This window comes from Chrysoperla carnea, chromosome 4, assembly GCF_905475395.1.
Source record: "Chrysoperla carnea chromosome 4, inChrCarn1.1, whole genome shotgun sequence".
NCBI lineage: Eukaryota > Metazoa > Arthropoda > Insecta > Neuroptera > Chrysopidae > Chrysoperla > Chrysoperla carnea.
The window spans coordinates 70,643,595-70,668,317 of record NC_058340.1 but is presented as its reverse complement, the minus strand read 5'-3'; the positions used below and the strand labels follow the sequence as shown (position 1 = coordinate 70,668,317).

Sequence of the window (24,723 nt, the reverse complement as noted above, 5' to 3'; positions counted from 1 at the left end):
TTTTTTTACAATTCATAACTTTTACATTTAAACTTTTGTTCTCTCTTTAACGGTTTATAAGATGGATACTTTTTCATTTGATTGAATGAGCAAAAAAATTACGAAAAAAAAACAAAAATGTGCACAATTAGATCAGCTTTTTTGTAATAGGTAATTTTTGCATGGTATTTTTACTAAAATTGTTCGTTAGTAGTTTTGTAAAATAAAAGCAATCACTTTGTCCCTGTGTATATTTTGTGGTATAACATAGGGTAAGAGGGATGAAATGTGTTGTAATATTCAGTCGAAATGCAAATCTATGTGGTCATCCGTGCGATGTAGCGATACATCATACTACATACAACTATTCATATTCATATTCGCACAAATAATAACACCATTCATATTATATATGATTGAGAGTTATGTTTAATATATGGAGTGTCTCAAAACTATCGTATACGAAGAGCAGACAGATCGAGATCTAGCGAATGTAATTCTAAGCAGGAAGTTACTTTACAGTTTTTGAATTCAAAGTACAAGATATGACTTCGTAATTTTTATAGTTAAAAAAAATTTTTTTTTTGCGATTTTCTCGATAAAGGGTACCCACTTAAAAAATTCGAAAAAATTTTCTCAAAAACTCAGTATATAAGGTAATTTTGACCCAAAAAGTACAAAAATCGGGTTCATTTGATGACTGGCCGAATAGTTTTTGAGATACGGACTAAAATCGACCCAAATATTGCGATATCTTAGAAACTCTGCATCCAATCATTAAATTAACCTGATTTTTATACTTTTTGGGTCATAATTACCCCATCCACCGAGTTATATCAAATTCCACAACACAAATTTTTTTTTGCGTTTAATCCTCGATTTTTTTAAAGGGGTTTTAAAATTGCAAAATATCGAAAAAAATTTGTTATCTCCAATTTCGATAAAACTCAGTATATAAGGTTATTTTGACACAAAAAGTGCAAAAATCGGGTGCATTTGATGACCATTATAAAAATTTCAATTTAAGACATATCTCGTTAATGGTAAATCGGACCAAAAAACTGTAAAAAAACTTTCTGTTTAGAATTTGATCCTTTATATCGTTCTGCTCTTCATGGACGCTAGTTTTGATACACTCTGTATATACTGATACACATATAATATATGTTTATTGTACATATTTAGTTGTTTTTTTTTTACATTTTGCACAGAGAATCAGAGATAGAGTAGAATTCATTTTATGAAAATAATAATAAATATATTTATATACATATTTGTATATACATAAATAATTAAATGTTTACTGGTGTATTATGATGTGAGACTCATGTTTTTTGAATCATAATCATCATTATTATTATTATTATTATAAATAAATAACAAATTATATGTAACAACTAACACAGTTAATTTTAATATTCTATATATACTCAAGAATGTGGAGTCATGGTTTCGGAAGCACATAAGAAATAGCTAGCAAAAAATTGATATCACAGCTGAAAAGAATGATCCAAAAATAATGGGTTTCAAAAAAATTCCAATAAGATAGGATCAAATTTGCCTGTGTTATCAAAAAAATCAAATTTGTTAACTTTATGACGTCATCAGAATAAAAAAAATTTAATTTTGCTCTATCACATTCAAATTTTCTCCAATTTTGATAAAATCAAGTATGTAATCCTACTAAATTTGAGTCATACTTTTCAAATTTGCAATCAAAATTAACCTAGCTCTAATAGATTTCAAGAATGTGGAGGCCTGGTACCGGAATTAAGAACATAAGAAATAGCTAGCGAAAAACTGAGATCATAACTGAAAAAAACAGCCCAAAGTTAGTAGGTTTACAAACAAATTTCAATAAGATCAGATAAAATTTGCCTGTATTATCAAAAAAACGAATTTTTTAACTTTATGACGTCATCAGAATCCAAAAAATTTAATTTTGCTCTATCACATCTAAATATCTAATTTTGATAAACCAAGTATGTAATCCTACTAAATTTGGGTCTCACTTTTCAAATTTGTGATCAAAATTAACCTAACTCTAATAGGTTTCATGAATGTGGAGTCATAGTCCAAGAATAAGCACATAATGTGGTTTTGTTTTGCGCCTCTTTTTCTTATGTACCAGTCGCGGGTGCCTCCTTTCACACGCCTTAGTTACGGTTAATCTTGCTTAATGGAAATATTGTGTACATTTAGAACAATAATAGTTAAGATTTACATCTGTAGTTCTTGGAAATATTATTTGCTAAGATAAATCAATCGACAAATTATTAAATAAAAGTTTAATAGGTACTGTTGTTATTGAAGTTTTAAAAATAGGGTAAAATATTATAAATTCCATAAAAAAAAGGAAAATTCGACTTACTTATGGCCATTTCTGCTAGCTAAATGTAATGGAGTATGTGAAAAGGAGATACTGGAATAAGCTCGTCGCATTGGTTCAATTAATTCTGGATGTGTACGAATTAATAATTCTACTGTTTCTAATCTGTAAAATAAAATAAAAAACAAAACCAATGAATTTTCGTATTAATATCCGACGGAACGAATATAATTTTAAAAAAAAAAACTTTTCATACCTGCCATATTGCGCAGCTAAATCCAAAGCTGTTTCTTGTCGACTATTTCGTATTGATGGATCACAACCATGCTCTAATAATTGAGCAACCACAGCGGCATGACCATATTGGGCAGCGCTGTGAAGAGCAGTCTCGTTGTCTTTCGTCTGTAATAAAGAATAAAATGCAATTTATAAAAATTTTATGCCTGTTTGTGTATTGCTTATGGACTCAAAAAGTTTTGCATCGATTGAGCTCAAATTTTTACACAATATACAACCTTCTTCGAGGATAGTTTTTATCTATATTTCTAACGTTCTTTAAAAATGTAACTTTTTGGTGGTAAACTTTACAAAAAAAAAAATACAAAAGTTTTAGACATGAAAGGAAATGTTGTAGTTCCATACTTATGTCTAGATGTGTTATCAATCATTATTTTTAGAAAAAATTATATAAATAATAAAAAACAGTATTTTTTATTTATTACATGTATGTATATATGCAGAGACAGTGGCACCATCTGTGAGCTACATCTAATACTAATATATAATTGGCTACATTTAATATTAATTTTAATTGAGTGGTCATCTGTAGATTCTTTCAAGTATTAAAAAAAATCATAATGAAAAATACAAAAAACGTGATAACAAAATATAAACAATTAATTTTTGCAGTTCTACAGTAGAATAACTAAAAAAATTAAGTGATATTAATATATGTAATGAAAAAATTTTAATTATAGTTATTATAATTTTAATGATATTTATTAATTAATTGTAATTTTAGTAATAAAATGCCACGATGTCGTACGGTGACGGGTCGTAAAAAGCGTGATCGTAATCGATCATTAAATGGTGATGATCGGAAACGACGAAAACAAGATCAAGAAGAATTATATCTTTATCGAGATAATATTAATTTTAAAATGTATGCAGAAAATTTTGAGATTGCTCAAAAGAATTTGAATTTTGAAGGATGTAATGTATGTCATCGTCGTTGGTTTGATTTACAAATTAATCAAGATGGGTTTTGTTGTATTTGTCGTAAATTTAAAAGCAAAAATGAATTGAATATTTTCACAGCGGATAATAACATGGATCCTGGTTTACAACCTGATGTTGAGGAACAATTAAATTAAAAATATTTGTCAATAATTGAAGTATAATTTTATTTTAGAAATATCTATTTTATATGATAGCATTCGCGAGCCATTACAAAGTTATACTTTTAGCTAGTTTTGTAAAAAAATGGGTTTACGGACATTATACCTTAAATTATCACAGCAGACTAATTTAGACGACATATATTCGATCAAATTGTAAATGTTTTAGACAATCTTATGTACAATACAGAATTGGGTATTTGTTACCCTTCTAAAACAAAAATATTGTTGCCAATTGATGCATGTAAAAATAGACACAGAAATGTTTATTTAAAACTATACAACTACCCTATTTGTTGGTAAGGGATGATTTTCACAAACGTCATATGCAGTCATCCACCAAAAACGCACAAAAATTAACACAAACAGTTGTTAGTTAATTTTCCGTGTACGTCATTACCAGCGAAATAATTAGTTTATAACGATAATGTTTGTTACAGAAAGATTATTTTATTTTGTGTTACAATAATTATCATTTATTATTGGGGTTAGGCTTTCTGGGCTTCAAAATTTCTGTAGATGACTTTATGTAGTGTGTTCAAAAATTGAAAAAAAAATTTTTGTTTTTTACTTTATCATATTATAAATAAAATAAAGTATTGTGATCGAAAAAAAAATCGATATCGGGGTTTCAACGGAAATACACGTTTTGAGGGTCCCTGATTCCAAAAAAGTGGTTTTTTCAAAATGTTGCGTTCGTCGGTATGTCTGTATGTCTGTTACCAAGCTGGAGCCTTCAATTTTCAACCGATTTTTCTCAAACTCGGTACATTGGTTCAGTTTGGTCATAATTCCAGACGATTTTTTCCCTAGTCCTTTTTTTAAGAGTACTTCCCTCTAGGTCAAAACAGGATTTTTGGGGTTTTCTCAAAAACGGCTCTAACGATTTCAATTAAACTGGACACAAGGCTAGACCTTAAGGTATTCCTAGGATTGGTATAAGCCACATATCCGGGAAAATTCGAGAAGTCCCACATCCTTGGGAAAAACTTTTTTTTGAGGTTTTCTCAAAAACGGCTCAAACGATTTCGATTAAACTAGGCTCAAGGCTAGACCTTAAGGTGTTCCTAGGATTGGTATAAGCCACATATCCGGGAAAAATCGAGAAGGCTCACACTCTTGGGAAAAACTTTTTTTTGCGGTTTTCTTTAAAATGGCTCTAACGATTTCGATTAAACTTGACACAAGGCTAGACCTTAAGGTGTTCCTAGGATTGGTATAGACTACATATCCAGGCAAATTCGAGAAGGCCCACACCCTTGGGAAAACCTTTTTTTTGGGCTTTTCTCAAAATTGGCTCCAACGATATCAATTTTAAATAATATATCAATTTTATAATATAATAAAGTCTATTACGATGTTTCGGGCCGTTTATTGTTTTTAAGGATGTTCGAAAAAAATCACGTTTTCTTAGGACCATCTTTCTATCGTGTGTATGCATTCTTAATAATGCACTTTATAAATTTTTTAATTCCCTTTACGGTGTTAAATTTATAGATTTGAGATGCTAATGTTTGTGTTTCAAAGTTTATAGAGTTTTATCGAAATTGGAGATTAAAAAAAAATTTTTTTTTTGAAAAAACCGAGAATAACTTATTTTTTTTGGAATTTGGTGAAACTTGGTGGATGGGGTAATTTTGTTCCAAAAATTATAAAAATCCGGTTAATTTAATGATTGGATGCAGAGTTTCTAAGATATCGCTATATTTGGATCGATTTTAGTCCGTATCTCAAAAACTATTCGACCAGTCATTAAATGTACCCGATTTTTGTACTTTTTGGGTCAAAATTACCTTATATACGGAGTTTTATCGAAATTGGAGATAACAAATTTTTTTCGATTTTTTGCAATTTTTTTAAGGACTCCTTTGAAAAAATCGAGAAAATCGCAAAAATTTTTTTTTTTTGAATTTGATGAAACTCGATGGATGGGGTAATTTTGATCTCAAAAGTATAAAAATCAGTTTAATTTAATGATTGTACCTATAGAAAGTTACAATGCCAGAGAGTATCATGGGAAAAACTACCAAAAGAGTTTCCCACCAAAAAATTAAAATCCATACAATTGTGAACAAAAGAAAGGATAAGTGAGAGCTATAACGTGATATTCTTTGTTTTAAAGGAGAAATTTCCCAGCAAGGCGGACGAATATCTGCTAATTAGGAACATTAAGATAAAAAAAAATTAGACTAACCGTAAGATTAACATTAGGAACTGATGGACCGTGACAAAGTAGTAATCGTACAACATCAACATTACCAGTCCATGCTGCTAAATGTAATGGTGATGAACCTTTAACATCCACAATATTTGTGGATGCTTCATGTGCCAACAATAATCGTACGATTTCTCGGTGACCATTGAGTGCGGCATGATGTAACGATGAATATCCACTACTATCTTGGACATTGGCACCTGGACCACGCCGTAAGCTGTAAACAAACAAAAACCAATGAATCACACTGTATAAAATCAAAAATTTTCATTGTACAGTATAATTGGGGGGTCAAAATTTTAACTAATAGGAACTGTTGAATATTTGTAATCAGTGTCTTAAAAATAAAATTAATTATTAATTAATTATCTATATATATAAGATTGGAGGCTGACTGGTTAATTTAATGATTGGATGCAAAGTTTCTGAGATATCGCAATATTTGGATCAATTTTAGTCCGTACCTCAAAAACTATTCGATCAGTAATCAAATGCACCCGATTTTTGTATTTTTTGGATCCAAATTAACTTAATAAACTGAGTATACTTAAGTAAAATAAATTATTTATAGTGAAATTAATACTCGATTTAATTCAAATTTCTACACCATATCCCAACAAAAACATAAGATGACTATTATTTTAGATGAATTCGGATGACTATTAACAAGGGGTCGCCCAACAATATTTCCTTTCAAGTAATTAATTCAAGCCTCGTATTTTCAATATCATTTATAGTTAAAGGATCGTAAAAATTGCATCCAGTTGAACTTGTGAAAGGTTAATGTTTTTTATTTCTTTCTCATTACTTAAATATAACAAAAGAATAACGAACGCATCATGATTTTTCTTTGAATACAAAGGTTTATTTTTATTATTGCATAGAAGTAAAAAAAAAACAATAAACTAAACCTGTCAATAAAGTAATTACGTTATCTAGAGGTGTGTTTACACTCAATAAATAACCTAGGGGTAAGTAAATTCCCCTAATTTTACCATCCATAAAATCCTTTATTCTTATATTTAAAAAAAATTCTCATTTAAGTAATTTACTCTACTGATTCTAAGGTTGTAAAACTTTTTCGTATTCCGAGAATCTTTCACAAGCCCACCAGTTGAAGATACCTGCAAATATTCAACTCCCTTTCAAAGATTTAGAGAAAATGTACGCCAAAGTTTTAATTTGCAAGGGTAAACATTGATGTCTATGAAAAAATGTTTAAAAAAAAGTTGTTTATTTTTTTATAAGGAACATTTTTTACAATTAAATTTTTTTTTCTATCTCTAACGGTTTACAAGATGGGCCCTACGGACCAAAGACCCAATTGACCTATGTTGCTCATTTACGAACTCGACCTCACTTTTTACGTCCTGAGTACGCTATAAAAATTTCAGCTTGATATCTCTTTTTGTTTTTGAGTTATCGTGTTGACAGACAGACGGACAGACAACCGTAATTCTATGAACACCTATACCAAATTTTTTTTCGCAGCATCAATATTTTTAGGTGTGACAAACTTGGGACTAAACTTAATATACTATGTATATTTTATATATACATGGTATAAAACTTTAAATTGTACTGCAAAATTACAGTACAAAAATAGTGGAGTCAATGAATACATAAAACAGGCTTTCTTAGGAAGTCCTCAGGAACAGCTCCGATTTTGATGATTTTTTTTTCAGAACGATTCTTTTTGTATATTATTTAAAATCAGAAACATTTCAGATGGGGGAAATAATCTGGAGGGGGAATAGTCAATGTCGTGACTGATATATCGACTCCCAGCCTAAATCGCTAATGATAGAAGTTTGAAATTTCGAGAAGTTATTGATTTTATACTGTAAATGTCACATAAAAAAGGATTTTTCGAAATTCATCCCCTAAAAGGGTGAAATAGGGGATGAAAGTTTGTATGAAAATATATAAAAAACATTGAGTTCATTTCTTAACCGATTTTAAAAATTCTTTCACCTATATAATGCTACATAATCAGCAAGTAAAATGGGCTATATTTTATTTTGAAAAAAATTAAGGTTCCGTAGCAAAAGTTAAAATCAATTAAATACTGAAACCGTCATTTTTGAGTTCACTACGTTACCGATTTTAAAAATTCTTTCACCTATAGAATGCTACATTATCAGCAAGTAACATATGTTGTATTTTATTTTCAAAAAAGTTAGGGTTCCGCACTAAAAGTTAAAATCAATTTTTGGTGTGCGTGGAAAAAAATCACGCAAGAATGAATTTTTTTATATAAGTTGCAAAAATATTGTTTAAACAATATAAATAACTAATAGTTATCCACGTTATAGTCTTCAATTCTCTTAAGTTCCCTTATGTTCACTATTTAATGGATTGTCCTGACCATGACTTTTAGTGCGAATCCCGAATAATTTTCAAAAGAACATTCGGCCATGTCACTTGTTGATAATATAGCATTCTATAGGTGAAAGAATTTTTAAAATCGGTAACGTAGTGAACTCAAAAATGTCGGTTTCAGTATTTAATTGATTTTAACTTTTGCTACGAAACCTTAATTTTTTTCAAAATAAAATATAGCCCATTTTACTTGCTGATAATATAGCATTATATAGGTGAAAGAATTTTTAAAATCGGTTAAGAAATGAACTCAAAAATGACGGTTTTTATATATTTTCATACAAACTTTCATCCCCTATTTCACCCTTTTAGGGGATGAATTTCGAAAAATCCTTTTTTATGTGACATTTATAGTATAAAATCAATAATTTCTCGAAATTTCAAACTTCTATCATTAGCGATTTAGGCTGGGAGTCGATATATCAGTCACGACATTGGCTATTCCCCCTCCAGATTATTTCCCCCATCTGAAATGTTTCTGATTTTAAATAATATACAAAAAGAATCGTTCTGAAAAAAAAATCATCAAAATCGGAGCTGTTCCTGAGGACTTCCAAGTAAAAACACTCATTGACTCCACTAAAAACCATAAACTTCAATGGAATTTACTTTCGACCAAGAATATTTCTCTAAGACAATATTTTTATTTATTTTATCAGTTTATTATTGGCTTTCTATACATTTTAACAATATTTATTTCTCGATCAATAACCAATCAAAAACAAACCAATATCCTTTCTATATTATATTAAATGGGAAAAAACAAAATGGAAAAAAATTATATCTTAAATAAATATTTGTTAATATCTCAAAAGACATGACATATACGTGACACTTACACTACAAAGACAATATTATTAGTGCAAGGGGAGAACACCAGGAAAAGTGCATTGATTTTTGTTGTTTAATATAAAACAGTAAACTTTTCCTCTATCAAAATCGTTTGTCTAATTGACAAAAATATTTATCGAAATAAGAGAATGAAAATAATATTTTTTTGTTTGTTTGCTTATTTTCATATATCAAATGAATCGTAAGAAAAATAAATATAGAGGGTTAGGAAAAATAGAAAAATAGGTAGGATGAAATTATTTGATTGTTGTTTAAAAGTTTAACTTTTGTACGGAAGTCTGAATGTCTCATAGTAGTCTAAGATCCCAATTAGGATCGACCTTCACCCATCTGTTTACCGAATGAAAGTTATTTTTTATGAAATATAAAATGTTAACAAATATCCCTGCAATGGGTTGCCTAAAAAAATGTGGTCAAGACTACTTTTAGTGAAAATATCAAGAGTAAAATTTTTTGAAATTTTTCAGACTTGCATATCTAACGAATATTGATCTACTCGAAAGTAAAAGCCATAAAGAATATGCAGCAGCTATGCTGTCTGTCTCTTTTCGTTCACTATTTTCGCATTTATACAAGTTGTGAATAGTAATTACGTTCATCTGTTAATTCATTGCCTCACATATATAAATAAAGATAATTTTATTGCAAATACGGTGCTATATGATTGTCCACAAAATATCAGTCAAAAAATAAAGTTTACAAGTTTTCCAAGTTTTGATATTTTTATTAAAAGTTGTCTGGACCATATTTTTTAGGGCAACCCACAACAGGAATATTTGTAAATATTTTACATTTCATAAAAAATAACTTTCATTCGGTAAACAGATGGGTGAAGGTCGACCTTAATTCGGATCTTGTACTATAGTTTGTTTTTTAAATGTGTACTACCCACAAATATAAAACCAACTAGTTCACTTTCAACAAGTGCACTTGTGACTTGTGGGGCATTATGGAAACAAACCTTTTTGAAAATGTCAATCGGTGATAACTATTCTTTAGTTAGTCACTACCGAAACTGTCTGGAATTATTAATAATTGAATGTCAGGATTTAATGATAATAATTAAATTTAATGATAATGTTTATAATTTGTCTTATGTAGTTAGTTGAAAATTTTTATTAGTATTATTTAAAAAATATAATGCTTTAATTAGCCTTTTTCCTCAGAAGATTAAAAAAAGATCCGCTAGATGGCAGAACTAGGAGAGGTACAAATATTTTGATTACCTATATTTTGATTTCCTGTCATCTAGCGGATCTTTTTTTAATTTTCTGAGGAAAAAGTTTCAAAACTTACACGACAGTTAATATAACTCAAAGTTTCACCGGGATTATCTTTATTCCGATGCAAGAAATAACCTATGAAAAGTTCTCGAAAACTTTTCAGTATATTAAGTCAGTCTCCGGGTAGGTTAAAAATCGCGAATGGCTGAAAATACGTTTCTAAGGAGTGATTTTGTGCGCTAATCACTTACCTTACCACTTTTCATGAGTTCAAAAATCGGGATATTGATCAAACTTACAATGGGTAGTATTTTTAGGTTATACTGACCTAAATCTACAAGATCTGTTTTATTATTTTTAATAACTGCATTTTTGAGCCTAAAAACTCAATTTGACGACTTTCCGAAAATGATTGATTTTGGCGCCGGAAGTGACAAAATCAATCATTTTCAAAAGAATCAAAATCAATCAATCATTTTCAAAAGAATCATTTTCAAGTCAAAAGAATCAAAAGTGAGCTGAAAAATTGAAAAAACAGTTATTTTTAATTTGTGTCCACACTACCGTGCTCATACATCCTTAATTAGTCGGGCACAACGGGTTGTCTTTAGCAAGTTGAGCTTGAAAGTAACTGCTACTTCAAAAAAATAGAAGAATATATCAGTTTTTATCACATTTATTGAAAATCGAGCTCATGAATGAATGGATCGTGATGTCATAATGATGATGTCGTCATCATTTCATAGGAAGTAGAAGTAACAATCTTTTAGTTAAATAAATACAATTTCCTTTTAGGAAATTCAATACTATTACTAATACTCGTAAACCCACATTCAATAATTCATTCATTCATTTTTACATTTAATATATGCTAAAATATTAATATAACTAATATTTATATATTTATAATGATTTAACACATTTATAAGAAGTTGTGTTTATGTACAGAATGTCTCAGAAAAAGTGTGTACGTAAAACGCATAGATAAAATCGAATAGGAAACATGTCCGATAAAAATTATTAGATTTGAGCTGTTAAAGTTTTCGTTTTAACATAAATCCTATATTGAAGTGGCAACCCTCCCTCCTAAAATTAGTCCAACTTCATATTTAAAAAAATCAAGCCTTCTATCCAAAATTGCCCTAGCGTTCGTATATCCTTAACTATCGACAACTTAAAAAATTTATATCAACTAACAGAGATGGTCTATGGTCTCAAAAACGACATATTTGGAATTTTTCGTACAAAAGTATTTTTAGTAGCATGTCGTTAGAAATACCTTAATCTTATGGTTAATTTAACTATTCGTTGTGTGCGTAGTCATGGTAGGGACAATAAAAACGATGCCAGCGCTTCCAGCGAAAAATTTTGGCGATAAAGGAGGCTGTTATAACTAATTTGCAATTCTTTACATGTTAATGTTATAGAAAATGACTTAATGCATTAAAAATTGTAAAAATAAGAAATCAAATTGCACAAATATTATTTTTCAAATGTAAATTATCATAATTATTTATTTAAATTTGTGAGACAATAATATTAAATTTTCAATGTAAGTCATAAATGCAATCCATACAATTATATATGCATCCATACAATTCTATAATTAAAGTAGTGTATCGTTACCATGGAAACGCCTCCAATAAAACTGACGCACGGTGCGAATAAGTTTGAATTTTAGTAACTTACTACTTTAAAATTAGGACCGGTTTTTCATTACACACCCTGTACAAATGTGTACATTATAGAATGTTTTTAAAAGCAATTATATGTAAATAAATAAATAACAGAGTCACAGTACTACAAAGTGAAGAACAAGAAATATCCATTCAAATTCATTTAATTTTACTAAATTGTTTTATGACATCATAACTTTAAAACGGACGGCATGCTAATCAACAGTGAACGGAGTCAACAAGTCCAGTAGCCATTCATTATTATTACATACATTACTGTCTTATTAATTATAATAATATAATCGTGTAGCTAGCTCGAAAAATAGGTCACGATTCAGATCTGGACCAATTATTGAATTTTGTTCCCACTAACTAAACCCACTAACTTTTGGGGTATTTTATTCAGCTGTGATGTTACTTTTTCGCTAACTATCACTTATGTGCTTAATTCCGGGACCAGGACTCCATATTCTTGAAATAAATTAGAGCTGGGTTAATTTTGATCGCAAATTTGAAAAGTATGACACAAATTTAGTAGGATTACATACTTGGTGTAACAAAATTAGATAAAATTTAGATGTGATAGAGCAAAATTAAATTTTTTGGATTCTGATGACGTCATAAAGCTAAAAAATTCGAATTTTGGATAACACAGGCAAATTTGATCCGATTCTATTGGAATTTTTTTTGAAATCCAATAATATTGGAGTATTTTTTTCAGCTGTGATGCCAGTTTTTTGCTTGCTATCCCTTTTGTGCTTAATTCCGGGACTAGGACTCCACATTCTTGAAAACAATTAGAGCTAATTTTGATCGCAAATTTGAAAAGTATGACCCAAATTTAGTAGGATTACATACTTGATTTATAAAATTTGGATTTGATAGGCCAAATTATATTTTTTGGATTCTGATGACGCCATAAAGTTAAAAAATTCGAATTTTTTGATAACAATTGTTGAATTTTCTTCAAACTTTTCACTAACTTATAATTAATACTTAACCTAGAATTTGTAAATAATTTACAAAACGCCGGAAATCTAAATTCATAGAACCAGGATCGTTTTTAATATATTGAGAAACCTGGAAACTTTTTGGACCCTCACGGGGTTCCAATGCATAGAATTTTTAACAACTTATTATGGCCAGTCAAGCTAATCTTCCTAATCTTCAATCCGAAAAGATCTTGAAACCATACAGTATTGCGTTCACGTCTTTACTTACATAGAGATATCGCCAAAAAATTTCTCAACGAGTTTCCGTGGTTGATTGAGGGCACTGGCTTCACCCTGGTTTTTTATTGAAATTTCCTCATGAAATCGACCTTAATCGGCAACGGAAACTTCTCGGGTGCATCGTTTAACATGACAGGCGTTTTAAATCAGACTTTTATCTAGTTACCGGTCTATTATTATAATTTATTTTATGACTGGACTGACTTCAGTATAAAATATAAATAAAAAAAACCTATGTACAGATGATACACTTTATAAATTAACTAGAATCAATAAACTTGTTATTGAACAATTTTGTATAAAATTTTATAGCTACAAGGTTATTTAAAACAATATATCAATCAGTTCCGAATAAAAACATGAAGTGAATTTGATTGAGTCATCATAGTTTTATGATTAAAAATTAAAATATTCTTATTAAAATGGATTTTTTGATTCATTCAAATATTTTAAGATTAATGTTTTTTTAGATATTATAAAGTTTATATTATCTGTCAAGTGGAACGACTACTGCTATTATGGTGTTGTAGTTTTATATTATCGTTACCAAGTAGCTTCAAATATTTTATAGTGAAACTTAGTTAAGAACGTTCATGCGTGTACCTGTTTGCTATGTGCGTTCATAGGGAAACAGTATGTAAATTTTAAAGAATTTTAAATTAATAGAAAATTTTTTTGAAATTCTGTTAAAAGTTTAAATAATTATTAACTGGTAAAAGTTTCAAGTATGGTTATCAATACAATTTTTGAAAAATATCGATTTATATTTTTCATTTAGTCCCATGTTAAAACTTACTTTTAGTCATTTTTTAAATTAAAAATTTAAATTAATTCGATAACAGGTTATTTTTCCTGTCTTAAATCATAAAAAATCATTTAAATTATCGCATTATCATATTGTTTTTTATTTCTCTACTAATATTGTTGACGCATGAACGTCCTTAAGTGGGAACTGGATAAGTGAGAAACTTCCATAACTGGAACTCATACTGAGGTCCAAACACTTTGACACTGAATTATCTCTGTTAGTGGGACGAAGCAAACCTCTATGTGCTTAATTAAGGGACCACGACTCCACATCCTGAAATCTATTAGAGCTAGGTTAATTTTGATTGCAAATTTGAAAACTTCGACCCAAATTTAGTAGGATTACATCCTTGGTTTATTAAAATTGGATAACATTTGGATATGATAGAGCAAATCTAAATTTTTTGGATTCTGATGACGTCATAAAGTTAAAAAATTCGAATTTTTGATAACACAGGCAAATTTGAGCCGATCGTATTGGAATTTTTTTTGAAACCCACTAACTTTGGGGTATTCTTTTCAGCTGTGATGTTAGTTTTTCGCCTGCTATGACTTATATGCTTAATTCCGGGACCAGGGCTCCACATTCTTGAAGTCTATTAGAGCTAGGTTAATTTTGAACACAAATTTGAAAATAATGACCCAAATTTAATAGGATTACATACTTGATTTATCAAAATTGGATAAAATTTGGATGTCATAGAGCAAAATTAAATTTTTTGGATTCTCATGACGTCATAAAGTTAAAAATTCAAATTTTTGATAACACAGGCAAATTTGAGCCGATCTTATTGGAATTTTTTTTGAAACCCACTAACTTTGGGGTATTCTTTTCAGATGTGATGTCAATTATTCGCTAGCTGTCACTTTTGTGCATAATTCCGGGACCAGGACTCCACATTCTTGAAATCTATTAGAGCTAGGTTAAGTTTGATCGTAAATTTGAAAATTATGACCCAAATGGAACACTTTAATGGTTTATTAAAGTGTATAGTTTGAAACAAGTTTTATTAAAAATGTTATGGTTGTGTTATCTTCATCGCATCGCTTCAATTAAATAAAATGTAATTATAATTATAATGATAATAACAATGAACTTCACTATATTTGTTCAAATATTTTTTAAATTTTTTGTCCATAAATGGTTTTAGAAACGTAAATTTTTGTTTATACTTAAATATCAAAGTTATCAAGATAAAAACAATTACCGGACGGACGTAATATGTTTGAAAAAAGAATTCAATTTTGATTTTACAAATTCAATTATAATAACTCAATTAAATGGTCATTAACCTTGGAAGTTACTTAGCAAATTTTGTACTTAGTAGTTAATGTTGTAAATCATTTCAAATATTTCCCTCTATTGCTTTAACAAAATAATCGGAATAGCCAATCATCGGATAAGAGATTTTGAAGCACTGGATGATAATGTGATCGTTTCATCGCAAAAACAACCAAATTTGCGTATTCATAGTTCATTTTAGGTAATTAAGACCCAAAAAACAGATAAAACCCAACCCAACCCAACCCAACTAACAAAATTTCATGATAATATGAATATTTTGGAATTATATCCAGAATCGCTTCGAAATAGATGCTTTTCGAATAGAATTTTTAGCGATATCGTAAAAATTTTTCTTCTAATCGTTAAATCAATCCGATTTTCGTACTTTTTGGGTCAAAATTACCTTATATACGGAGTTTTATCGAAATTGGAGGTAACAATTTTTTTTCGATTTTTTGCAATTTTTTTAAGGAGAAAAAATCGAGAAAATTGCAACAAAAACAAAATGTTAGGGAATTTGATGAAACTCGGTGGATGGGGTAATTTTGACCCAAAAAGTATAAAAATCCGGTTAATTTAATGATTGGATGCAGAGTTTCTGAGATATCGCAATATTTGTATCAATTTTAGTCCGTATCTCAAAAACTATTTGTCCAATCGTCAAATGCACCCGATTTCTGTACTTTTTGGGTCAAAATTACCTTATATACTGAGTTTTATCGAAATTGGAGATAAAAAAAATTTCTCGATTTTTTGCAATTTTTTTAAGGGGTACTACCCCTTTGAAAAAATCGAGAAAATTGCAAAAAAAAGTTTTGTTGGGGAATTTGATGAATCTCGATGGATAGGGTAATTTTGATTCAAAAAGTATAAAAATCCATAAAATTGTGAACAAAAGGGAGGATAAGTGAGAGCTATAACGTGATAGCCTTTGTTTTTAACAAAGGTATATGCTAGTTGTATAATATTTTCACAAGTGACTAATTATGTACCTTTTTCTACATGATGTTAACGACACTTGCTGCACTGATTTAAAAGGCAGATAAATAACAAATTTCTTTTTTGGTATTTATTTAATTTATAAATTTCAACTTTCTTTAAATTTTTATAGTACTTAATATAGTAAAAACAACAAAATCACACTTAACTAGCTATCTTGAAAGATTTTTAGAAAGTTATCAATCATATATTAATTTCATTTGAACACGAGTTTATAAATAAATAAATTAATATTAGTTTATTAATTCGAAGAAAATTTAATAAAAATATTTATATTGTTTCACCTAAACATTTATTTAATCTTAATTAAATTCTAAATAAAAACATATTGTATTAATTATTAATAAAAAAGGGGTTCAGTAGTAAAAAAATAGAACCCAAATAATGTTTTTTTGCTATATAACGCCACATTTAATCAGATCTAAATGGAATTTTTTTGAGTATTCATTGGTTTTGGGTCAAATTTGTTATCCTTGATGTTAGTTTTTCGCTACTATTCACCGCTGTGCCAAATTTGGGGATCAGAACCCATCATTCTTGAAATTTATAAGAGATAGATTAAATTTGACCACAAATTTGAAAAGTATGACCCAAATTTAGTTGGATTGATTACTTGGTTTATCAAAATTGGATATGATTTGGAATAGAGCAAAATTAAATTTTTTGGATTTTGATGATGTCATTAAGTTCAAAAAATCGATTTTTTTGGATGGCTTCACCAAATTTTATTCGATCTGTATGGAATTTTTTTTAATCCCACTAACTTAAGGTCAAATTTTTCATCCTTGATGGTAGTTTTTGCTACCATTCACCGTTGTCCCAAAAGTAGGGATAAGGACCCATCATTCATGAAATTTATTAAAAATAGGATAAATTTGACCATAAATTTGAAAATTATTACCCAAATTTATTTGGACTACATACTTGGTTTATCAAAATTGGATGTAATTTGACAAATACAATTTTTTTGATTTTGATGACTTTATTAAATTTACAAAATCGATTCTTTTGATAGCACAGCCAAATTTTTTCCGATATGCAATGATTTTTGAATTGAAAACATCGCCATGAAAAAAAATAAAAGTTATTATTACTCAGTAGTGATAATTTTTTGCTACGGAGCCCTAAATCTGAAGGATATGAATTTGCATGTTAGGGTCAACGAACAAAATTACCCATTGACTAAAAAAAATTAACCACAACGGGTTGGAGTTTAAATCAATTTTATTTCTTTGAAAACTATATTTATATTTCCCAATAAACCCATGTGAGTTCAATAGCAATTTAAAACTAATGAATTCTAATAAATAAATATTAAACATAACAGGAAAAACTCATTTTACAAAGAAAATTCGTTAACAAAAAATTGATAAAATTTATTTCATCAATTTAATTATTTTTCTTTGAAAAGTCGTTAAATTATTAATTTTCAAAGCCCTTAGACAACATATTGACAATTAATCTAGATAAAATTTTGTAGTAAATTACATTTTAAATATGTTTTTCGAGATTAACTCAATTCGGGGAAATACACCGACATTTTTTTATATATTATACAGATTAGTAAACCACAAAGTAAACATATACATTTTTATCTCTAATAAAATTTATAACTAATTAAAATTTTATTATACCTACATCTGCAAAAGTTTATAAACAAAGAAACTGCAAATATAGCAAGATTTATTATTTCATTTACATAAATACGAGATTCGAAAAATCTTAACCTAATTTTTTTCTTTATATAATCGAACAATTAGAAAATATGACGGAATATAGAATCAACTTTAAACCCGATTTAAAAAGTGCATAATATTAAGCTTATAGATTTCCTATTTCCCTTTTAATTTAATGGTATCGTCTTATTGTACTAAAAATTGCTCGATCGTTTAAAACATGCGTTAAAAGATTTTTCGCAAAGAAATCTGCACATACCTTTTTTAAATAAAATTAAATAAATTTACATTGAAGTTATATTTTATGAGGAAGTAATCGATTTATAAAAGCGAAACAAAATTAGATCAGACTCACAACAATTACCCAAAATAATTATCATATTAATTAATTTGTTTATTTTTATAAATTAAATTAACAATCAAACGTAATAAAATGAGAAATTTCAGTAAAATTATATTATTTAGAACTTTGGAATTTGGATTAAAAGATATTAAGAAAAAAATTCGAACAAAAAAAGTGCAATAATGAACAACCCACCTTGCAAGAGGACCACTCCTCTTAGCTTTTTGGCCAAGTATTTTTTCCACGACAGCAATATTGCCATTTCGAGCTGCTTCTAACAGCTCTTGATCTTTTCCCATTGCCCATTTACACAAAATTCACCACTTTTATTTCAAAAAAATTCACACTCAAACATATTCCACACACTTAATTGTTTTTTTTTTTAAATGTACATTTTTTTCATATAAACCCATTCATTGATCGTACACGGCCATGTTACACGGCACTGAACACTATTTTAATGTGAATCGATATTACAGGAATGAGTTTTACCAACAACAGCTGATATCCATGTCAGTGGCAGGCGTTTCGTGTTATCATCTCAGTGTTTTGTTTTTCTTATATGACCAACATTATGTCATCATTAAAACAAATGAATATCGAAGTTTATCTATTGTTTTAAAAAAGTGTTGGAGTGTGAATTTCTTTTTTTTTTTGTAAATAGATGTGTACTAGTTTTTATGTTGTTCTTTTGTTTTGAAATAAAATGCGTGAGCGAAATGTGTTGTTATCTGTCATATACTTAACCTTACTTTTCATGGTTACATGGAATGTTATCTTCTGTCAAATGCAAAATGGTAAATAAAAAATTTGAAAGTCAAATTATTGCGTGTCTTTTTTTGCTGAAATATTTACAGAAATGAAACCTTTGTTATTTAATGTACTTAAAAAAAAGTCTTTTAATGAAGGCGAAGATATTTTCATTTAAAAAAAAAAACAAAAATTTATAGGAAAATGGGATGATAATACCATCATTTATTATTAATATCTTATCAATGAATCGTAAATAAATTTTAATCTTTGTAAAAGCGCTGATTTTACTTTATCTTAAAGATTCAGTACCAACAAAATAAAAAAATGTCTTCATTGTTTAACATTTTTTTCTGCTTGCATGTCACGATCTCTTTTTAACCGACTTCAAACAAAAAAGGAGGAGGTTATCAATTCGGCTGTATTTTTTTTTTTTATGTTTGTTACCTCAGAACTTTCGACTGGGTGAACCAATTTTGATGATTCTTTATCTGTTTGAAAGCTGTTTCCCGTGTGGTCCCATTTCATTTTAGTCCAGTTCTGACAACGGCATCCATGAGAAAACCATAAAAGTCTGCATTAAGTATGCAGGATAAGAGGACGAATAACTCAATATCACGCCAACCGATTTAGATGATTCTTTTTTTAGTGAAAAATTAGTTAGTGTACTTCATATTTACTAAAAATCACAAAATAAAAAAAATTTTAACAAAAAGAAAACCGATTTCAAAAGAAAAACTTTTCCAAAACAAATTAATATGCACTAAAAAGTAAAAAAATAACGATACTATAATGTAGTTAAAATTATTGTTATTTTTGGAGTCGGTGTCAGCCAAGCTAATGTAGCAAACTGTTCTGTCGGAGTTGTTTCCTTGGCTGACACCGACTCCAAAAATAACAATAATTTTAACTACATTAAATTATCGTTATTTTTTTACTTTTTAGTGCATATTAATTTACTTTGGAAAAGTTTTTCTTTTATTTCGATAAAAATTTATTTTAAAAATAATTGTAATAATCGTGTCTAACGATTTTTCAATTTAAACTGAAGGTATGCTTTTAAAAAAGTTACAAATAAAATTAAGCTTGTTACAAGTTCTTTCTATAGTCAAGCTTGGCCAGAATTGTAACCATGGAGGGTAGAGATAAGGAGGGCAATTTTAAATAAGGGTTAAAGTAAAAAAACAGTAAAACTGTGTCCAGGAAAACAGTAAAATTAAAATTCTAAAATTGACCAGAATATCGCTTGTTTAGCAAAAGGTGTTTGATGTGGCGGTCTCTATCGTCCTCTTACAACTTGGTTATATCTTTATCTTACTCTAACTTCCTTTAAAACTTAAAATTTTACTACAAAAGAGCCATCAATTTTCTGCTTTTCGTGGACACTCCATATACAGATATATTTCTCCTTATCTCTACCCTCCATAGTTGTGACGTATTAATGATCGCCCAATTTGTAACAAAAGGATTGAAACTTTGTGTCATTGTTTCCAAGTCTATGAAATATGTAATAATATTTTTTTAACATAGTATTTATATGATGATTTTTTGGTGATAAGATTATTTTTATCACAGTTCGCCTTGAAAAAAAATTCATTATCAACGGAATTACAAAAGGTTAAATTGATAACGAATCTTTAAATTCTTTTTTTCCAGGTCCACCCATTACGATATCACTTAAGACGTCCAATTCGAGTGGTGATGAAATATTCGAGACCATGACCACAATATCTCCAAACACTATACAATCAATTCATGTAACGGATATTCCTAAAACACCAAATTCATTTTTGATATGTGAAGCGCACACCTTTCGATATAATGTATCGATATCGTATACGGACGTTGTTTTACAGCCACATATGTATGTAAATGGTACAAATGTCGGCTTATATTTTCTAAATAATAAATTAGCAATATCATTTTGGATATTTAATTCGAATCCAGTTAATGTTACTACGATGTTAAGCGTAGTTCTTTATACTAATAATGGTAAGTTGATTGTTTGAGTATGTTACGGGGGAAGGGGGCGGTATACAGTGGCGAATTAAGCATAAAGCGGAGAAGGCGATTGCCTAGGGGCCTCGGGAAAAAGGAGAAGTCAAAAGAGAAAAGGACACAAATTTGTAAGAGAAGCCGGCTGTGGGCTCCGGCAATTATGATGTTTATGTTAATCTGGTCCTGGGAAGGGGGACGGCTGTTAGTTAGAATGAAATTATTGAGTGGGCTTTAAGAATATCTGCCAGGTTTGTGTGTTTGTTCACTGAAAATGTTTATTTTTTCAACAGTACCTGTTCCTGGTGGTTGTAATTTGGAATTTAATACAGAAATTGCACCATATTTAAAATTAACTTCGACTGATAGTGTAATAACTGTGGATGGTGAAGCTGCATCGATCAGTAATACAACATGCGATAAACAAAAGATACAGTATGATATGTATCATTTATTCTTACCAGAGCAAGATTTTACGCCGGAAACATATTTCAATGGGATACGTCAACTAATGACCGTTTCAAATATTTTAGAAAATGGTCATAAGGTAAATATTTAAAAATTAAAATAATACTTTTACGTGACTTAATATTCACCTGATGTGAAAATCACTTGATGAACCACCGTTGTAAAGTAGCGTCTGGTAGCTTTCGACTATTTTGTTAGTTACAATAATATAAAAATCCATGTTACAGGTTCCAGCTCCACTGAATAGTCCATATTTACGTCGAAAATACAGTACCTATCATGGTTTGGGCGAAGTATTTGCGATGATCGCCACGTATAATAATCAATCGTCTGCGTATGTACCGATTGTGTCTTATTCCTGTGATATTTTACAATGGTCAAATTATTGTGAAGATATAAGTAAGTATTGTGTGGACAATTTTTTTGGACCACCATGACCAAGTTAATAACTATGAATTTATGTGTGTGTTTTAGCTTCACCGTTCTTACAAAGTCTGATTGGAGTTGTATTCTTTTTGGGACTTTTTGGCTGTTATTTTGGACATAAATTTTTCAAGACTGGTGTATTTTTATTAGGATTATTTACTGGATCTCTGGTTTCGTATATTCTTATTTCTATTGCAGAGGATGAAAGTCTTGAATGTAAGCTATAATCTTTTTTATATTTTTATTTCATTGTGCTCCATACAGGCCCTTCAAGTGGGTTCATTCGACATCCCTATGTTATGAAGGTGGTAGTTCAATTCGCCTAGCTTTGGTTATACACAGTTTGTTCTATCTCCTGCCCTGTGCCAAGTCCCAGTAATCAAGATAGGTTTGTCGTAGCCATTCCATGATTTGGTAAATTCTGGAACATCTTGTTATAGTAATGACAGGCTAAAGTGAAAGGAGCCTTTGTTACTACCCCTCTCGTGTCAACGAGCCTGCTGTTTCACTCCCTTTAACGCCAGGGAGTATTTTAATAGATGAAATACTTTTCTATTTTAGCGAATATTTTAAGTTCCCTATTAATTGGAATTGCAAGTGGATTAGTTTGGCTATCAGTATGGAGCTATTTCGGAATACCAATTGTAGCAGTGACTTTACCGAATTTAGTTGTAGGATTTGTAATTGCATCGGTTTTTTATCACGTTGGTCTTGGTAAGTTTAAAAAATAAATCCTAAAATCATTGAATATTAATTATTTTTAATTTTTGTAGCGGATTTCCAAATAATGCAACTTGATGTAAACTATTGGATGTTATTTGTTTCGATAATTCTATCAGCCGCAATGTCATTATCGATCATCACTCAACACGCTAATATTTTAGCTTGTAGTGTTTTGGGTGGATATTGTGTGATTATACCATTGGATCGATATATTGGAGCGAATTTAAAATATATTTTAATTAATGTTTTACGACGAGCTACTGAACCAGAATTTCAAAATGTTATAATTGATCCACCGTTCCAAAATCGAGGTAATGTTCTGTTTTATAAGAATGCTTCTTTTAAGGTTGTTATGAAAGTGGAACGGCGCCTAGAACGAAGCCACAAAGTTCATTAAAACCACAAAGTTCATTAATTAAAGAAGGATTGGACTCTTAAAATACAAAGTACTGAACGTACCTATTGAAAAGGGTTTTAAGCTATAAATTTGATTTTTTCTCTTTGTTTTAGATCTAGCATTGTATATTTTATGGGCTGCTCTAGCAATTAGTGGCTATGGTTATCAATATTATCAACAAAGAGGACGACCCCCATTCCCACCACCACCATATATGCAACGTCGCTTGGAAACACACTTACAAAGATCTGAACGTGAACCATTAGTTGCAAGTCGAGCGGTGAAACAGTATCAAGCAATTTTGACAACACCGAGTGGATCTCAACTGGCTCTTTAATTTATTATTTTATGTTCTTAATTATCTGATATTCGTATAATTCTAGTCTAGTTTTTATGGAATAGTCTCTAAATTTTAATACCAAAAATAAAACTAAACACTGACTTACGTCCAAAAAGTGCCATTTGAAGTTTTTTTTTTTAATCATATTGGAGTTAACGTAAATTTTGATAATTCATTAAGTGCTTTGTCCTATTACTTTAAAATGTCTTCTTTACATGGAAGATTTGCCGTTCCTCTCAAGCTTTGGGCACAGGCGTTTTTTAATATGAACAATGCAAATGTAAATATAATATTTTAAATAAATTTTTTATCAATTTATTTTTGTTTTTGTTATTTTTTTAAGGATTCTTTGAGATTAGTTTGAGAATTGTACCTTATATCATTTTTTTTGGGAAGCCTGTAGCGACTCAAATAACTTCAAGTTAGAATCATTAGTGGGCCTTGAGTATGATTAGTGACAGCATTTAGAAATCTAAAGTTTTGTTTTGTGTTTTGTAGGTAATACGGTATTCCACTATTTTTGAAAAAGTACTTCAAAATGTTATTTTTGCTAATAAAAAGCCACCAAAAATTTATTTCGGAAAAATACACAGGCTTTCTTGCCAAAAACTTAAATTTTAAACCTTATTTAAACTGTCAAAAACGCGGGCATCCAATTTGATGACGTAATATGGGTATCACTATACGAAATAACACAAATAAGTTTGACAGATATATTCATAGACATCTGATTATAATAAATATAAATGCTTATCATCTATGTATTATTATACCCAGCTGTCTACACTGAACTAATTAATGGTCTATGACTCATACCGCTATGACATCACAGCAGAGCTTACCCGCGTTTTAGGTCACGTGATATACAGTTTAAAAATTACGATTTTGCATTTTAATATTTTAAAAGAAAAGTGTGCTTTTATGACTCGAAATCTGAATATTTAAGTATATTTTTATATAAATTTTAACTTTTTTCAAATTCCGTGATTAATTTTTGACTAACGATAATACCCTATTATCTTACTCCCAACGAATTGTAATCCATTGTGCTAGCTTAATTTTCATGAAAACGCGAATTTCAACTTCTTTGGCTTGAAGAATTTTTAGCTTCATATAAAGTTCACAATATTTTCACTTCTTCTATTTCCAATAATACATTGGAACTAGATCCTAATCTGCATCTGGTTATTAAGAAAACATTTTAAAAATATAATAACATAGACTTTTTT

At 29.3% G+C, this 24,723-nt stretch overlaps 2 protein-coding genes across 3 annotated transcripts in view; one reads left to right on the top strand and one right to left on the bottom strand.

Moving 5' to 3' along the window:
• Positions 1-18,830, bottom strand: part of LOC123299288 (ankyrin repeat and SAM domain-containing protein 1A-like) — a 62,904-nt gene extending 44,074 nt beyond the window's left edge. For both annotated transcript variants that reach the window (XM_044881640.1, XM_044881641.1), the window contains exons 1-4: positions 18,591-18,830; positions 5,900-6,137; positions 2,565-2,710; positions 2,351-2,473 (exon numbers count right to left, since the gene is read on the bottom strand). In XM_044881640.1, the coding sequence (XP_044737575.1) occupies positions 2,351-2,473; positions 2,565-2,710; positions 5,900-6,137; positions 18,591-18,694 (611 nt within the window). In that variant the 5' untranslated portion in view covers positions 18,695-18,830. The remainder of the gene's footprint in view (positions 1-2,350; positions 2,474-2,564; positions 2,711-5,899; positions 6,138-18,590) is intronic.
• A 105-nt stretch (positions 18,831-18,935) lies between these two features.
• Positions 18,936-23,764, top strand: LOC123299308 (transmembrane 7 superfamily member 3-like). Its single transcript, XM_044881668.1, has 8 exons — positions 18,936-19,192; positions 20,802-21,137; positions 21,434-21,687; positions 21,836-22,007; positions 22,083-22,250; positions 22,596-22,748; positions 22,808-23,068; positions 23,268-23,764. Exons 1-8 carry the CDS (start codon positions 19,102-19,104, stop codon positions 23,489-23,491), a joined length of 1,659 nt encoding a protein of 552 aa, XP_044737603.1. The 5' UTR covers positions 18,936-19,101; the 3' UTR covers positions 23,492-23,764.
• The last annotated feature ends 959 nt before the right edge of the window (positions 23,765-24,723 follow it).

Bases quoted from the DNA above. Each gene is read 5' to 3' on its own strand.
- LOC123299308 (XM_044881668.1), top strand. From the start codon at position 19,102: ATGCGTGAGCGAAATGTGTTGTTATCTGTCATATACTTAACCTTACTT. The intron at 22,008-22,082 runs GTAAGTATTGTG...TGTGTGTTTTAG, and splicing joins AAATTATTGTGAAGATATAA to CTTCACCGTTCTTACAAAGT. The intron at 22,251-22,595 runs GTAAGCTATAAT...TTTCTATTTTAG, and splicing joins AGAGGATGAAAGTCTTGAAT to CGAATATTTTAAGTTCCCTA.